General features: G+C 35.9%; 1 protein-coding gene across 6 annotated transcripts in view; it reads right to left on the bottom strand.

Moving 5' to 3' along the window:
• smarca2 (SWI/SNF related BAF chromatin remodeling complex subunit ATPase 2) overlaps positions 1–13165 on the bottom strand; it is a 49124-nt gene that overhangs the window by 23092 nt on the left and 12867 nt on the right. For all 6 annotated transcript variants that reach the window (XM_088912078.1, XM_088912080.1, XM_088912075.1 and 3 more), the window contains exons 15-25: positions 12167–12314; positions 10879–11042; positions 9088–9154; positions 8542–8652; positions 8202–8444; positions 6150–6263; positions 5004–5111; positions 4803–4889; positions 4459–4505; positions 4100–4266; positions 2217–2380 (exon numbers count right to left, since the gene is read on the bottom strand). In XM_088912078.1, coding sequence (XP_088768204.1) covers positions 2217–2380; positions 4100–4266; positions 4459–4505; positions 4803–4889; positions 5004–5111; positions 6150–6263; positions 8202–8444; positions 8542–8652; positions 9088–9154; positions 10879–11042; positions 12167–12314 — 1420 coding nt within the window. The remainder of the gene's footprint in view (positions 1–2216; positions 2381–4099; positions 4267–4458; positions 4506–4802; positions 4890–5003; positions 5112–6149; positions 6264–8201; positions 8445–8541; positions 8653–9087; positions 9155–10878; positions 11043–12166; positions 12315–13165) is intronic.

The following is a 13165-nucleotide window of genomic DNA, read 5'->3' as shown; positions in this document are numbered from 1 at the left end:
AATAATAGACAATCACAATCTGCTTAAACTAATAACACACAAACAATTGTACTTCTTCTTGTCAATATTGAACACATAATTTAAACATTCAAAGTCCAGGCTTGAAAAAGTATGTGAACCCTTGCATTTATTAACTGATAGAACCTCCTTTAGCAGCAATAACCTCCACCAAACATTTCCTGTAGCTGCTGATGAGACTCACACAATGGTTAGGAGGAATTTTAGACCATTCCTCCTTATAAAACTGTTTCAGTTTATTGATATTTCTGGGATTCCTTGCATGAACAGCTCTCTTCGGGTCATGCCACAGCATCTCAATTGGGGTGAGGTATGGACTCTGACTTGGCCATTCCAGAACACACATTTTCTTCTGTTTAAGCCATTGTGTTGTTGCATCACTCAACTTCTATTAAGCTTCAGGTGACGGACCATTTCCCTGACATTCTCCTGTAAAATTTCTTGATACAATTTTGAATTCATTGTTCCCTCTATGACAGCAAACTGTCCAGACCCTGAGGCAGCAAAGCAGCCCCAAACCATGATGCTCTCTCCACCATGCTTCACTGTTTGGATGAGGTTTTGGTGTTGGAGTGCAGTCCTTTTTTTCCCCTTCAAACATAGTGTTGTGCGTTTTTTTGCAAAGAGTTCAACTTTTGTCTCATCTGTCCACAGAACATTGTTCTAGTAGTGCTGTGGAACATCCAGGTGCAAACTTAAGACATGCAGCAATGTGTTTTGGGGGGAACATTGGTTTCCTCCGTGGTGTCCTTCCATTGACACCATTCTTGTTCAGTGTTTTTTTTATAGTGGACACATGAACAGAGACTTTGGCAAGGTCAAGAGATCTCTGCAGGTCCTTTGCTGTTACTCTAGCGTTTTCACCTGCTTCAGCATTGCACGCTGCGCTCTTGCCGTGTTCTTTGCAAGACGCCCACTTCTAGGGAGAGTAGTAACAGTACTGAATTTCCTCTATTTGTAGACAATTTGTCTTACTGTGGATTGATGAACACCCAGGCCTTTAGAAATGCTTTAATAGCCTTTTCCAGCTTCATGAATCTCTACAATTCTTCTAAGGTCCTATGATATTTCTTTTGATCGGGGCATGGTGCACATGAACAGCTCTTTCTTGAGAACAGCAGACTCTGTCAGTAACCAACCTTTGTGTGCCTTTTTTATAGGGCAGGGCAACTCCAACCAACACCTCCAATCTCGTCTCATTGACTGGAACACCTGACTCCAATTAGCTTTTGGAGAAGTCATTAGCCTAGAGGTTCACATACTTTTTCCAACCTAGGCTGTGAATGTTTAAACAATCTGTTCAGTACTGAAAAGAAGAAGTACGATTGTTTGACTGTTATTAATTTAAGCAGATTGTGTTAGTCTATTATTGTGACTTAGTTGAAGATTTTTATGAGTAATTAATCCAGCACAAATCCAGGTAATTCCAAAGGGGTCACAAACATTTTCTTGCATCTGTATGTACTGTACGCAGAAAGGCATTAATGCAGCAATAAATGAGTATGGGTACCAACAGCTTTCTTTGCATTTTTAATGCCACTTAGTGTATAGACTCAAAAGGAGCTTCAAACATTGCATAACAGAAGAATGCATTTCATATTATTTCGACTTGACGTGAAACAAAAGTATTCCCAACAAAACAAAAGCAAACTAAAAACTCCAGTTACCTGAAGATGTCAATATAAACTTCATATGTTAGAATAATCACGATATAGTCGATTTTATGGTTAAGGTCACATTAGTACTCCAGCTTTAAAAATAAATTATAAAAATACTTTTTCTTTTTAGGTTCTTGAATTTGTAGGAGAAATGTATAGACCTGTTTTGATCAGCTTGGTGTTTTCACAATAACCCCTGTACCAGCACAGGAATGATGAGGACTGTGTACTGTATACTTTGTTTTGAAAGCTTTGTCTTTTTTACAAGGAGCTCTGCCAAGCTCACAGCACAACAGGTTCATTTGGAATACTGCCACAGCTCCTACTGACTTGTGCAAGGTCACAAGTGTCTAGCAAGTTATAGAGGCCACTACAGACAGTGAGCCACGTCAAGAGAAGTAATGGCAAAAACAACAACATAGAAAGTCATAAAACAGGACAACAACATAGAACTGCAGAATTAGTGAAATAATGAAGACTATTTCACAAGTACTAATGTATCCTTCTATGTATTATTAAAGCTTTTTCCAAAATAAAAACCTGATGTGGGTTCCAGTCACTGTCAAATATGATCACTGTGTCTGCAGCCTGCAAGTTTAGACCCAGTCCTCCTGCTCTGGTGCTCAACAAGAAGATGAAGTACTGAGAGCCTTCATCATTGAACTTCTTCAGCAATGCAGCACGGTCCTCTGACTTAGTTGTCCCTATGGAAATAAAACACCATACTTGGTAAGAACCTATCAACAAAATGTATTAATACTTTACCTTTGTAAAAGGATTGGGAGTTTGAAAGGACAGGATAGGAATATGCATTCAGAGAAAGAAACTCGCATGCAAATTATTTTTTATGCACACTTGACAAATTTAAGCCACCCACCACCTCCTTTACCATTTTTTTTAAATGCATCTGAAGTTGTAAGGATACATTCTGACTCCCTGATGTGCATCAGTAAATTTACCAGGAACTTCTACCACAACTTGCCAGTTGAATCAGTGTTCACTAAATGTCAATAAGATATCACCAATTTAGTGAAGTTAAAATAAAAAAATACCCAACTAGAATAAATAAAAACACTGTTTCAAAAATGTCTGATTTAGTCTGACTAATAGAAATATTGATTATTTAACACAACAATAAGAATTATATTTCTAACAGGATTTAACAGTTTCGACACTGAAAAAGAATTAAGAACCTTACTTTCATTAGATTTCTAACTTGTTCTGCAAATCCTGCCTAAACAGCCAGTTGACTAATCCCTTCTCAAACTACTCTACTCTTGTTTTACTATATTTAAATGAGTTTCTCTTGAATATTTTCTCGTCTTTTACCATGCCACACCACTGACTTATATAAAAATATTGTTTCTTTTTTTCAATTCTCTTAAATCTCTATATTGTATATTTTTAACTTTTGGTGCTTTTCTCCCTAGAGCAACTGATCACATCTCGCACATTAATGAGAGAGGACAGAAACAAAAAAACATTCATGTTTGCAGTGCCCTTTTCCACACAAGCCCACAGAGACAATATCAAGCTGATCAACCTACAATAAGCTATCAGCGCCCAAGGACAACTTACATTGCCTGAGCAATGTAACAAAATGAGTTAAAACCTTTATATATCCTGGACTCCTATACCTCTTCTGCAACAACATAATATATAACTATATCCATCCATTTTCAAAACACTTTCTTCCAATTCCAAGACAGGGTACACCCTGGACATTGGGATCAATTCCAGACATGGAATCGCAGTCCATCGCAGGGCAGACACAGACACACACACTTTCACCAGGGTCATTTTTCTCATAAACGACTTAACCTACCAGTAGTTTTTGGACTGTGAGAGGAAATCACGTAAATAAAACTCAGGTGAACATAGGCAGAACATACAAACTCCACGCAGATAGAACTCCAGGTCTGGAATTGAATCCAATGCCCCCGTGCTGTGAGCCAGCAATGCTAAGCAGTGCACCACAATGTCGCCCTATATAATTATATATTCTATGACAATTTATCACTAGTAATACTGTATTATATATTTCAGAAATTTTACAACTAAAGTACACTGTAATTTGTAAAGAGCATTTTGATATATATTTTTCCTACATCTACAAATTTCTGCAGCAAAGATATCAATTAACTTAATTTTCAGATCATGATTAACCAAACAGACTACAGGGAATGTCCCCTGCTAATTCCTGAATAAAATTAAGTTGTCCCAGTGTTTTCCTAACACTCAGACTGCTCAGAAACATGCACGTTGAGAGAGCGCTAAGATGACCAACAGTGAACTTCCTGCAACTCTGTTCATCACACTCCATGTTAGAAGTGTTCAATCAAGTCACATAGATTAGTGCATACACACTAATAAGCTACTGGAAACTTATTTTCTGTCATGTATTGTATGACAGTATGACATACCATCAAGGCGCAGATAAAGAAAATTACGATAAGCGAAATAATCTTCCATGATTGTCATTAGAGAAGTCATCTGGCAAAAGAGCAGAACTCTGTGGTTCGTAGCTCGGAGTTTTGGAAGAATGCGATCCAGCAATTCAAACTTCCCAGATGCACGGTAGAGATCAGACCTAAAGAGAAAACAAAAAATGTCTGTAAAAATTATACATACAAGTAGGTATTGGTCACCATATCATGTATCTCAAGCTTTAACAAATGACAAAAGTCTAGCTAACAGTATATTGAGGTTTCTATCCACACTCCAAGGCCTCAGGATCACTTACTGTATGCAATCAATTTTCTACACATATAAAGGTACATACCCATTGATGATGCCATTTGGGTATCCCAAGTGTTCTGCAAAGGACTCCTTTGGAGAAAAATATTTGTATACTTTAAATAAAGGATTCACTTTTTTTTTTCCCAAATGAGCACTCAACTCTTTCAGTTGCAGATACATTATACATCATCCTTTAAAGAATTGTGTCCAGTTTGAAGGAAAATGAATGGAAATGAGAGGCCAGAGTTTAACTATTTAAAAAAAACAATGATATTTTAATGTTAGATTTTGCCTATTGTCATTATCCAACACTCTATATTAAACCACTATAAATTACATTAGTTTTTTTATAAGAAATACAGTGTCATAACCGCCAGTGGTACAAACCTCAATGTGCTGGAACATATAGGGATGGTTACAAATTTTTCTCAGCTGCATGATAGTGTTCATTAGTGTCTTTGCACCTCCTTTACCCTAAAAAAGAAATTTATATTAGATAAACTGTGACGTGTATGGGAAATACAGAACTGAACAGAATGCCCTAAAATGCCCATAATACTAGGTCATTTCAGAAGAGCTGTCCTTTACCTTTTTGTCTTTCTCTGAGCCATCTGTAAGAAGGATGCCTTTGGCCTGCATGTGCCTGTACAGGATCTTCTGAATCGCTGACATGTCGCACTTGATGACGTATTCCACCTAAATTAAACAAGGACACGTTACATACAAGCACTGCAACATTTACTTTTTTTTTTAATATTAGATAAATGCAAGATTTGCAAAATAAATGCAAACTTGACAGAAAATGATGTTATCAGGGAAAGTATGTATCAGGGAAAGTTGCACCACGATATGACAGTTTCCTTCAAACAGCTCCTGTGACATCAAGGACAAAGATTTAATCTAATTTTAAAAAATTAGATGCAGGAAACAGTGAGTGACATGCTATGATCAGGACTCCCCCCCCAAAAAAAAATATTAACTAGTGAGTGCATTTTTTAATGATGTACTTTGTAACTTCACATAATTTGAGTTACTTAAAAACAGTAATTGTAATCAGGTCTTGTCACTACAAGCTACTTCAATATCACTACTGAAGAGTGACGAGAAAACCTATCACACGTCTATCTCAAGGAAGGCTGTCATCGTTCATTTCTACGAAACGTGATGGATGGTACAAAATTCTGCAGGAGAGCTGCAGCGGTAGGTAGTAAGTCTTCATATTTTAACAAAGAGACACACAAATCACTTAGTTCAGTGTAGTGTATGGTGAATAAAATACCAGACCTAGAGAGCAAAGAAATCAACCTGTAAAAAATAAGGAACAAGTAATAGGTTTATTCCATGCTGAAAAAAAGAAGAAAGAGAACACTTCTTCTCCTCCTCTTCTTCTCTTCTTCTTTTTTTCAGCATGGAATAAACCTATTACTTGTTCCTTTGCAGCCTACGCATGCTGACGCAGCTACCCACCTGTAAAAAATAAGATGTCAAGTTTGAATCAGCCTCATAGTAAGCTGGCTACCTGATTTAGGGTTGCCTCACCTTTGAGTGATGGTGAAACAATGCAGAAATCGAAAATCAGGGAAAGAAGCAGGGAATGTAACTATGTTAATACATTTTCAGTCTTGTTTTAATTATTTGTCAAATTGAAAAAAATGCTTGATAGAAATGACGATAATAGGTAACCTCTTAAATCTGGTTTAGCTTCCACTTATGAGTTGCCACTGCAATGCTAACCTTCTCTGGCAGTTGAGACTCCACTTCCTTCTTCAGTCTCCTCAGCAGGAAAGGCCTAAGCACTTTGTGAAGACGACGGATTATCAGGATCGTCTCCTCCTCATTCAAATCCACCTTTGAGTAATTCAGGGGAAGAAAGATGTGACAAAAATTCATCATCATCTGACCTTTGTTTTTTGTGGGGATTACTTAGCAGGTTTCCTTGTTATTTTTCTAAAGCCCTTTATTATTAAGCCTGAGGATTTTCTACCTCCTAATTCAATAACCTTAATTCTTAATGTCATTGAGGACCAATGCCACTTTTTACTGATCCCTCAGAGAACACTAGGTTGTACTTGTTTACTTTGATGTAAAATAAACATATACAACCACTGTGCACAAATATTCCAACTGAATTTCTGGATATTTAAATTACATATACTACTGGGCATGAAGGCCACATTATGAAAATTTGGGAGCATAATAATGTAACTTTTTATTTTATTTTTAAAATACCAAGAATATAAACAGTGGAAAAATGTTGTTTTCAATTTTAAAAAGCTTTATTACTTAAAAGTGAAAGTTTTATTCATTATACAAAACATGTATTGTTTAAAAATAATTTAGCACTATTGCACTGCAAACAAATTGTGATTTTGCTAAATGCGTCAGCTCTTTGAGATTTTCAGTTTTGGGGATAGCTTGACGGGAGCTGTAGTTCAGACATTAGTCATACACCAGACATGAGGAAGACAATACATAAATCAGACCCTGCGGTTTCAACCAGAATAACCTCAAAACCAGAGGTGTCACCGCAGACAGCTGAACAAGTGAAAAAGAAACCTGTGGACTCCGGCCACATGTCGAGGTGTACACTGAGACAACAATATCCTTTCTCCGGCAAGGAATTATTTTGGCATCCTCACACATACTTGACTGTCTAGCTACAGAGAGTCAACTAGGGAAAAACAGGTCACCCAGCTCGGCAAGGTCCCTCCCAGCTTGGGAGTGAACATCAGAATCATGAGACTTCTGAAAGGGATGCAGTCATTGATCCTTTCAAACAGGTCTGAAACACAATTCACTAAGTCCTAAGTTCCATCTCAGTAAATCAGAATGTCAACCATTAAAAATAATTTGCAGAGGCTCTTTTGTCTTTTTCTACACTTATATTGTTGGGGTTCAGAAAACACAGTAAAGCAAAGACCTTTAAATTTGGAGTTAGGCATTTTAACTTGCATTGAAAACACGCTCTCAGCAATTTGAAAGTGTTAAAATGCATAAAATATTCAAATACAGTTTAAAATTAATATTGCCTTGATGCATTTAGATCATAAAAGACTTATTTCACCTTCTATTTTGAGAGCAGTACAAGATCAATAAAAATGTGTGAAACAGTGAACCAAAAAGTGTACAGTTTCATATTAGACACTACCAGTAACAATACATGGCCAGGGAAATATTCTATTTTGTGTCTTTGTATAATGTAAAGTCCCTTCCAAATGCCTTAAACAATGTAGAGGCCTCTATAATAAGCATTGAAAGTTCTGTAAACTATTATTCTTTTTTTACCTATGGTAAAAAAGTACCATATGTTAAACTAGTATACAACATGCCAACATTAGGAGTTGCATTTCAGACTGAAAACAGGGAAGAATGTCTTAACACAAAGGGGTAAACTGTGGTACAAACCAGTTGTTGAAACAGATTCTCTGGCTTCAAGCAAGAACTGGCTAGTTAAATGAAATCCTCAAATTGTCTATTTTCAACCAATCCAGCTGTAGGGCCAAATGCACTTCCCTTTTTTATTAACCTTTCCTATGTTTTTAGGGGCATTGGCATAACCCCGCATTAACTAATGAAATCACAGCTGAGTCAAATTATTAGGCTAAGGTCTAGCAGCTACCCAGCAGGCCTAATGACCTAGTGCACTGCAGTTATAGACCACATCAAACAAACCCAATCATTCACACAGGCTACTGATAATTAGAATCATGCCCAAGTTACATGTGCTGACAACAGATCTCCAATGCCTATGAAAAATGTTGTGAAGGATTTAAAACTATATTTTACTCTCTCTCCAGTCATGGCGAAGGGGGCGTTGAACCACTGCTCGAAGGTGCTGCAGCTCTTGAAGATAGTGGGCAGGAGAAAGTTGAGGAGAGCCCAGAGCTCAGGCAGTTTGTTCTGCAGAGGAGTTCCCGTCAGGAGAAGTCGCCGAGGTGCAACATAATGGGTGTTGAGAACTTGAGTCAGCTTACAGTGGTGATTCTTCATGCGATGGCCTTCGTCAACAATCATGTACTTCCAGCGGATCTGTTTATCAAGATGGAATTCATAACCATTGAGGAGTTGTCTCTTAAAATGGACAACAACCAACTTAATACTGCTTTAATGAAAAAGATTGTTTTACCTTAGCGAGAATGTGTTTATCCTTAATAATATACTCATAGGTTGTCAGAAGGACATTGAATTTTCCACTTCGAAGTTGTGGAACAAGTGATCTTCGCATTGCAGGTGTGCCCTTTCAAATAAAAGAAGATATAAAATACATTCAGATTAAAAAAATATATTCAGGGTGTGCAGTCAATCTTGAAGAATCATCATCAAAATGCTGCAAATGCAATTTCTGTATTTCTCTAAATTTCTGACTTTTCATTCTTATACAGTATATACGTCACACAGTCTTAAGTACCTTTTTTCTTTGTGCACAAGTTTGGCGTTCAGAGTTTGCTAGTTCAGAGTTAACCTCCGGTTTTACTCAATTGCTTACTTTGTAATGAACTGTGCAGGAAATGTTATGAGACTTTCTCTTCCTTTACATTGATGCAGTGCAAAATTGTGACATATTTAGAGGAACACAACTGAATAAACCCACAAATACAGAGCTACTAGATAATAAAATGCAATAGCAAACTAAAAGTTATGATGTCTGAACCCAATAAAATGGAATGATTACCTTGTAAGCAATCTTAACGACAGATGGTGACCATTTATCCAGTTCATACACCCAATTAGACAAGGTTCTGAAAGAAAAGACGTTTTTCAAGGTGTATTCAAATAGTGCCTTGTAAAAGTATTCACCACCTGCCTATAATATTAAATGCACATGAATTATAAGTAATGTACCTTTTTTCAAATTTATTTCAAAATCATCAGGGAAGATATAAAATGCGAAATTTACTGATTAGCTAAGTATTCAGCTGTCTAAAGCAGTAATTGGTAGAAGGAATATATTGCTGCTGTATTTTTGGATAGGTCTCTACCAGGTTTGCATCATGCGCTGATGGAATTTTGTTCATTCTTCCTGGGAGAATTGTTCTCTTAAGTTTGCTGCAAAGAATTTACAGAATGCAATATTGAAGCCTGGCTATAAATTTTCGATTGGATTAAAGTCAGAACTTTGAGAAAAGTGAAGGTTCTTGAGTTACCCAGTCAGACTACTTCAGCATGGCATAATCCTTGTGCTTCAGGTTACTGTTCTACTGAAATGTCCATTTTCAATCTTTAGATTCAAGCAGGTTTTCTTTTAGGATTCAACTAATCTTTGCATCATCTTCTTTCCCCTCTATCCTGACAGGTTTCTCAGTCCCGTCTGATGAAAACACCCCCATAACATGATGCCGCCAAAACCGTGATTGATAGTCAGGATGGTGTTGACTAGATGATATGCTGTGCTTGCCCCAGACATAACCTTTTGCATTCAGACCAAAAAGTTCTATTTTTTCTCACCTGAGCATAAAACCTTCTGTCTTATGTCTACAGAATATCTCATATGAGTGTTTTTTTTTCCAATAATGACATCTTTCTTGTCATTCACTCACACAGACCAGCCTTGTGGAGAAACTAAGAAATTGTCAATGTATGAACACTGACTTCCATCTGGGTGGTATGATGCACAGTCAACTTCCTAATAATTCACCTCACTTTACTCAAAGCGATAAGTAACTTTCTCATGATCTGTCACTCTACCACTTCATCCATGATTTATTTCAAAAGCTCCTTGGTGGATTTATCACAGTGACACGTATCACAGTGAGAGTTGTATTTTGAAATTCAGTATCTATTTGAGGAGTCCTTACAGAGACCGATGCTTTTTCTGTCAAGGTATACCACTTTGTTTATACACATAGACCAATAACACTACTTTAATACCCTTTCAAACTATTCATTAGCACCTGTAACACTTTGCAGTTGCCCACTTATTCAATACTTGTACAATTTAGAATCTCCTAATTTTCTTTAAAAATCCAATTTAAATAAAAAATATCAGCTTTTTATCATCAAACTGGAGTAATTTGTGTAGATTCTAAATACAAATGCAAATATAATTATATAAGATCAGAAAGCAACAAAATGTGAAAACTTTGCAGGACGAATACTTTTGTAAGATATGGTACATTTTGTTTAGGAATGTGAAAAAGTACATTTCTTTCCAAGCCTATTTTAAACGTAAATAAAAAAAGGGTCTTCATGCAACATTTTGTTTTTGGAGAATTGGCCAGGCAAAGAAAAAGAAAAAAGAAAAACAGGGTTTGTCATTTTACAGGTTGCCTCAAAACCTCAAATGAAAGCTAAGTGGAATTTATTTATTGATATATAATATTCTATATTTACTTTGAATTCTACTTTGAAAGCCACAATTTCATATGAATAATTTTCAAACAGTAAAATATTTATAGGTCCATTACTCTGAAATGTTTTAACATAAATTGAATGCAGTAACACAGTAACTATGGCAATTACTCACGACAGAGGAACGATGATAAGGTAAGGACCATTGAGTCGCTTGTGTTCCATCAGGTACGTAATGAGTGCAATGGTTTGGATGGTCTTCCCAAGACCCATTTCATCAGCCAGAATTCCATTGAGATTATTATTGTACAAAGAAACCATCCACTCCAATCCTTGAAGCTAAAAAGAAACAAATCCATACATAAATTATTTCCTAAGATCAATTGTCTGCACTCTTCCACATCTGTTATCACACTGATTAGATAAACACAAAGTGAAAAACTTGATTTTCTTTATTTTATGGAACATCTGTACCCATAAAATCATCTGTACTTATATACAGTGTTGTGTTATATGTTACACTGTGTTCCACTGGTGCTCTTTACTTAAGGAATATATACTTACTGCTTAAGTCATATATAGATAGGCCATATAGAAAAAAAAGTTTCCAGATGTTTAGATGAGTAATAAAATGCTCAGTTATATAAGTTAGTAAGGAAAAAAAGTTTCTATGGAAACAATGTCATTAATCAGTCTATTCACCGGGTTGCCAGAACACATGAAAACACAAAGCATTGGCAAACTTAAAATAAAAGGAAACTGAATTCCAAAATGTGAAAAAGTATGTTAACAGACAAATGAAATGTATAAGGAGTACTAGGAAGTTAATTTAGTGACATTTTATTGTCATTTTGAGGATGGAAATAAGACACAGCAGACACTCATTACTGAGAAGAAGAGGCAATAGATTCATTGTGGGATTACAATCTGCAAAATGCTTGGAATGGACATGCAGAGCAAACGCATATGGCTTCCTGTAGTTTGTAATTTTGCAGATGAACTTACAGAAGCATTTTCCCCCTAATCATAACTAAAGCTCCAGGTCAACTATACTTTCAACTTCAACAATCTTTTTCGTAGTACTGTACTACAACTACTAAAATGTTATAGAGACTGAATACAATATAATTTACTGATCATATAATCAGGGAAAAGGGTTGTGAGAAAAAACATCAATTCTATCTTACAAAAGAAGTACTTAAAACATATGCTTATGCATGTTAGGTCTTTACATTGCTTGGTATAAAAGCACTTATAACATTGATTTAAAAAAATAAAAATATATATTTTTGAAATAAAACACATTTGAAAAAGGATTATAAATGGATAAATGGAAATGGACAAAAAGATTTTCTTTTACAAAGCATAAAAAATTGGCAGGCGTGGATTAACTTACTAAGTATATACACATTAGAACTATGGGTCCTGCTTAGATCCAGATTATAATGGGATTTAAATTTTACCTGATAGTGTTTCAGGGTTCCATTAATAAGCAGAGTGGACTGTTTCTCAACTCTCTCCGTGACTGCATGTGCCACTCCATAGTAAGACTGAGCTCCTCTTTCTCCAGTCTGCATGCTGTACTCATCATCAACATCTTGCTTGGCGGACCTAGAGTGACAAAAGGGTAAAAATCAACCCACTGGTATTCAGGGTAACTTCAGAATCGGTGACAGCAAGGTTGCAAATCCTCACCAAAGCTGTTCACCATCACCACCTTACTAAAAATGTACCCTACATACTGATCACAGAAATCAGTTCACAAGTTACACGGACGCACAATGCTTCTAGAAAACAGTCACACAGTGTGAAACTAACAAAACCCCAGATTTCTTCATACGTTGTTTCCATGCTGGCATGCCACTGTACCTGTGAACTGCCTGATCAAAACCATTACCTATTTAAATAAGAATAATTCTAAAGAAGATTGTATAGTTTCCAATATCCTTCCCAAAAACAGTAAAAGCTGTTCTGAAATTAATGGATTGTTATGCTACAGCACAAAAGAAAATCAACTATCGATGATCACTTGAAGTCACAGAAACTAAAAACAACTACCTTGTAACCACCACTGTGTATTTTATGGCAGTTGCACAAAAGCTAAAAAAGTACAATTTTGTTTTGCATTTTAGAGTTAGAATGATTACTTACTGAAACAAAACCTAATTAAAACCCTTAGTTACAAAAATCAGTTTGGAGGTTTCCATATTAATTTGATGAGTACTCTCAAATTATTTTCAAAACTATACAATCACGTACCATTTTCTGCAGTTAATATTTTGAGATTATTTAGTATCTGATCATCTTGTTACTTTCAGTTGATCTACACATTTGATACATACTGTTCATAGTATTTTTTTAGCACTTGCCAAAATAGTTTCAGTATGTATTGTGAGAAATGAATGGTCTGGCATATTTTATTTTATATATATACTTATTGCATATACAGCCTGTATATGATC

This window comes from Atractosteus spatula, chromosome 3, assembly GCF_055471065.1.
Source record: "Atractosteus spatula isolate fAtrSpa1 chromosome 3, fAtrSpa1.hap1, whole genome shotgun sequence".
NCBI classification, from domain to species: Eukaryota; Metazoa; Chordata; class Actinopteri; order Semionotiformes; family Lepisosteidae; genus Atractosteus; species Atractosteus spatula.
This window is presented reverse-complemented; position numbering and strand designations above follow the sequence as displayed.